This window comes from Cricetulus griseus, chromosome 5 (assembly GCF_003668045.3).
Source record: "Cricetulus griseus strain 17A/GY chromosome 5, alternate assembly CriGri-PICRH-1.0, whole genome shotgun sequence".
NCBI classification, from domain to species: domain Eukaryota; kingdom Metazoa; phylum Chordata; class Mammalia; order Rodentia; family Cricetidae; genus Cricetulus; species Cricetulus griseus.
This window is the reverse complement of record NC_048598.1, coordinates 19954624-19959951: the sequence shown is the minus strand read 5'-3', so window position 1 is coordinate 19959951 and position 5328 is coordinate 19954624. Positions and strand designations below refer to the sequence as shown.

Genomic DNA, 5328 nt, shown 5'->3' with positions numbered 1-5328 from the left:
AGTCTGTGCTCTTAACCTCTGAGCCATCTCTCCAGCCCCCAGGCATATGATTTTTAGACTGAGAATATGTTTTGTTTCCTTAGTTAGAGGATTATATACTTTAATGATTGCTGTTTGTTGTTTTTGGAGACAGGTTTTTTCTGAGTGATTGGGGTTGGTTGTGAGCCTTGTAAGCCTTCAGCCTCTGCTATGCAGTGCTGAGATTATAGACCCGAGTTATGACAGGTAGTTGAACACCTTAACATTAGACACATCACAATGGTTCTAAAAACTTGGACAGAATTAGGTAAGAACTTAAGGAAAGTCTACTGAATTTTACATATAGTAGATGCAACTTCAGGATGCCAGAATTTTCTGACTATAATGATATCATGAGGTCACTGAAGAAGATACAAAAAGTGGACAATGGATGACTTATAATTTGTTTAAAAATTATATAAAGACACCCACAGCTAAACACCAAGCCGAGCTCCTAGAATCTAGTTGCAGAGAGGGAGGAGTGATGAGCAAAGAAGTCAAGACCAGGCTGGAGAAACCCACAGAACAGCTGACCTGAACAAAAGGGAGCTCATGGACCCCAGACTGATAGCTGGGAAACCAGCCATAAGACTGATCCAGATCCCCTGAATGTGGGTGTTAGCTAGGAGGCCTGGGCAATCTATGTGGCCTCTGGTAGTGGGTCAGTATTTATCACTAGTACAAGAATGGACTTTGGGAGCCCATTCCACATAGAAGGATACTCTCTCAGCCTGGACACACGGGGGAGGGTCTAGGCCCTGCTCCAAAAGATGACAGATTTTGAAGATCCCCATGGAAGTCCTCACCCTCCCTGGGGCGGGCATAAAGGGGATGGGTCAGAGGAGGAGAGGAGGAAGAGGGAACTGGGATTAACATGTAAAACAAGCTTGTTTATAATTTAAATTTATAAAATGACAAAAAAGATTGTTGTAATTTCATGACATACAAAAGTCAAGAGAGAAATAAGTTGGATATTTGGGAAAATATTGTTGATAGAAATAGATATTTGAAAGCAATCAACATAGAAACAACAGAGAAAATTGAATTTGCAAGGATAGAAAAAGCAAGGGCAAAGGATGGGCCAGAGAGCAGGAATGTAGTCATGGTACAGGCAGAATGAACAGATTCATGGAAGTAACTACATAAGCACAGGGATGACAGAAACAATGTGGTGTCATGGAAACCAAGGCTAAAGAGCGTTTCCATGAGGTAGGGTCAGATGTGTCAAACCAAAGGACAGGGAAAGGAAGAAAAAACAAAGTGTGAGATCTTTAGCAATGGAGACTTCTCCAGTGACATCTGAGAGAATGGTATCATAAGCATAGATCACATGATGCCAACAGGCAAAGAATTAGAGAATGTGATAAAGGAATTCTATTTAGCAACCCTGGAAATGGAACAGGAATAATGAAATTGTTACTGTGCATGCTCTCCTTACAGGTTATATTTTCCTCTCTCTCCCTTTCTGTCTGTCTCTGCCCCTCTCATTCCAGGCTGTGGGCCTTGAGCTCACAATACAGCTGAGGGTGACCTTTACTTCCTATCCTTATGCCTGTACCTCCAAGTATGCCGTCATGCCTGCTCCATGCAGCTTTGGAGATTGAACCCAAGCCCTCAAGCATGATAAGCAATGAAATTGCCATCCCATATGTTCTCTCTTTTTAACAAGAGACTACTATTCTCTGAGTCTCATAATTACATCAAACTGTCTGTTTGGTGATTTTCAAAATAGGCATCAGCTGGGCTCCAAATACCTAGCCCACTCTTTCCCTCTCAAACTATGAAGTCTATATTCTTTTCTCTATATCTCACATTGTCTTAAGTATTCTTTTTGATTACAGTAGAAACTAATTGTTTTCTCAGTCACAAGTCTTTCCTTGACTTCACCCCAAACACTACTACAATCAGCAAATAAATATTTCTTTGAGCTTTGGGTGGTCAGTTTTAGCGGACTGAATGTGTTAGAAGCCATTTTGTAGTTGTTCTTCTTTGACAGTATGATCTACCCTACACATATTTTCTTGATGAAATCAAGCCTTCACATTCAGAATTTACCTGCATCGCTATGTCAAAAGGTTCTTGGCTTTGTCACCATTTTTTTTCAAAGTCTATCTTCCTCCAACACCTCTTACTACTTATTCATTTTGTCTATATACATCCATCTTTATGATTTTCTTGGCATGTCCTTTATTGGTAATTCTTTTCTTTGATACAATTTGTGGTGGTGTGTGCATTTTTTCCTTGTTTATTTAGAAACAATCATTTTACATATCAATCCCCGTGTTCCCTCTCCCTCCCATCCTCTCTTACCCCTGATTCTTGTTAAGAGTGTTTAAGTGAGGAACAGAGCATGTCTGTCTCTGTCCTGCCCCCTTTCATTTCTTAACATCACTATATTGTGTGAGGTGAGCATGCACTAGGAAGTGTTCTTGCACAGGAATGTTTGCTCATTTTTACATACATAAATTCCAAAAAGATGTGTAAATTTTCTCATTTCATGGACAAATACTCTAGATGTGATCATGATGGTCACAAAGGAGGGAAGTAGGTTCACTCTCTCAGGTCAGCTATCATTACTCCCTACTTTAAAGTTCAATTGCTGATGAAAGTTTCCTCTTGATGGCCCTTCTTGTCACTTTAGACACCAATAGTGCAGAATGCAGAGAAAGAACTTCACTGAAGTGACAGAATTCATCTTCTTGGGATTCTCTAGCTTTGGACATCATCAAATGACCCTCTTTGCGGTTTTCCTAACCATCTACATTTTAACTCTGGCTGGCAACATCACCATTGTGACGATCGCGTGCATGGACCATCACCTCCACACTCCCATGTACTTCTTTCTGAGCATGTTGGCAAGTTCTGAGACCGTGTACACACTGGTCATTGTGCCAAGAATGCTCTCCAGCCTGATTTTTCACAATCTTGCCATATCCTTGGCAGGCTGTGCAACCCAAATGTTCTTTTTTGTCACCCTGGCCACCAACAATTGCTTTCTGCTCACAGCAATGGGATATGACCGTTATGTGGCCATTTGTGATCCCCTGAGATATATGGTCATCATGAGCAAAGGAATGTGTGCCTGGTTGGTTTGTGGATCTTTGGGCACCGGTCTGGTTATGGCAGTTCTCCATGTGCCAGCCATGTTCAATTTGCCCTTCTGTGGTACAGTGGTGGAACACTTTTTCTGTGACATATACCCAGTAATGAAACTTTCCTGTGTTGATACCACTCTCAATGAGATAATCAATTATGGTGTAAGTTCATTTGTGATTCTCGTGCCTATAGGACTGATATTCATCTCCTATGTCCTCATCATCTCTTCCATACTTAAGATTGCCTCAACCGAAGGCCGGAAGAAAGCCTTTGCCACCTGTGCCTCTCATCTCACTGTGGTCATTGTCCATTATGGCTGTGCCTCCATTGCCTACCTCAAACCCAAGTCAGAAAGTTCAGTGGAAAAAGATCTTCTTCTCTCTGTGACATACACCATAATCACTCCCTTGCTGAACCCTGTTGTCTACAGTCTCAGGAACAAAGAGGTCAAGGATGCTCTGTGCAGAGCCGTGGGCAGAAACACTTCTTAACAGATTTTTTACTTTTGTTTTTGGTCAGCAAATCTTTAATCCAGTATGTCTACTCACCAATAAGCCACGATCTACATGCTCATAAAATACAATGACTAAAGATAATAATGTAGAGAGTAGAAATGCCTTTATTTTTTTAATGTCTCAGTGATGGCAGAAGACAAATTTTTGGCTGTAATGTTGGATCTCAGGTCTAAGAATCATTTTCTATTGGATTAAGCTTACTTATTTAAGTTCTAGATGCTTTTGGTTTGGAAACCTCTTTTGGCTTCCACTTTACATAGACTCTCAGACAATCCAGTCCTCTATCCATCCTCAATGTAGAGAAGAGACAAGTGTAACATAGTAGAAAGGGGACAATGGACAATAAGTTGCAGGGACAACAGCTTTAACTTCCTTCTTCTTGCTCAAGAGAAAAGGCCTTCATCCTGATGTGTTAAAATGTAGCCATTTTACAGAGGATTTGCTCCATTCTTATTGACTGAAAGGTAAAGACCTTTGCAAAAAAAAGACCCATATTTCATTATTTAGCTGTTTTGACTCCTTAAATACTATCAATTTCTACATCTATTTTTTCCTATACAGCCAAAGTAAAAATGTCTTGTTTCCATAGGCTAATCAGTAAAGAAAACATACCAACGAAGCTTCTCTGTAGCTGCTTTTGTTCTCATACTTTTCATATTGACTCTGTTCAATCTATGGAAACATTTGTCCTTTAATTTTTACATAGCAGCTGAAATGAAATTGAGGTTGCTTTCTTAGATATGGGCTGTGCTGATTCCAGAGTTTAAGTTAAATGCTATTAAGTTTTATCCTTGAAGCACACTGTGCAAATTTAATATTTCTTCAGGTATTTATGTTAAAATTACCAGGATCATAGTATATTATTTTTAACTCTCAAAAGGGAGGACTTGGGGATATTTTGTGTTGCAGATTTTCCCACTTGAATTTGTTTATCTCTACTCAGAAAAGAGCTGGAAAATTTTCTAAGAGACAAAGATGTGAAAACAACTTTTTTTTTTACCAACTTTGTGACACCCATGGCTACTATATATCGAATATCTGTAGTTCTTATTTTCCATTCTGACTCACAGAAATTGGGCTGAGCAACTCATATGTGGCCTGTGGCTTTCTCTGTTCTATAGATACATGAGGAAGTCCAGGCTGGATGTAGAGGGTCCTCTGTGTGCGTCATTTGTGTGAAACCATGCCAGTTCAAAGGCATAATGGCTGATGTCAGAGTTATTGATTAAAGCCCCCTGATAGCCTCCTACAAGAGGAACCTCAGCCTAAGTCTCACAATTACTTTGGTATGCTAGGGTTGTCAGAATGTTTTGAACTCTTTTAAACAATTCACTAAATTTTCTGCATAAATATGAATATATTTAGCCACTATATTAATCTAAAATATTGTTATTCAATTCTCTGAGAAGTCCATACAATGCACGTTGATCCTATTTGCTCCAAATTCCTCCCATCTCCATCCCAATCTCAACACCTAACTTTCTGTTTCTCTTTTGTTTTTATTTAATAATCCATCACTTCTAATTTGTGCTGTCCATACACTTCTGCATGTGGGGTCATCAGTTAGAGTGTAGCTGATCTACACTCAGGAATCAACATCCTTTAAGAAAATTGATAATCCCTCTATCCAAAACCATCAACTGTTCATAGATTCTCAGGGATGGGAGCTCATGAATCCCAATCCTACTTCATGTAAGAA

The 5328-nt window shown here is 39.6% G+C and overlaps 1 protein-coding gene across 1 annotated transcript; it reads left to right on the top strand.

Moving 5' to 3' along the window:
* The first annotated feature begins 2675 nt into the window (after nucleotides 1-2675).
* On the top strand, nucleotides 2676-3605 carry LOC100773116 (olfactory receptor 10J5). Its single transcript, XM_027419074.1, has one exon. It carries the CDS (start codon nucleotides 2676-2678, stop codon nucleotides 3603-3605), a length of 930 nt encoding a protein of 309 aa, XP_027274875.1.
* The last annotated feature ends 1723 nt before the right edge of the window (nucleotides 3606-5328 follow it).

What these genes read in the sequence shown, in the direction of transcription:
- LOC100773116 (XM_027419074.1), top strand. Translation starts at nt 2,676, where the DNA reads ATGCAGAGAAAGAACTTCACTGAAGTGACAGAATTCATCTTCTTGGGA.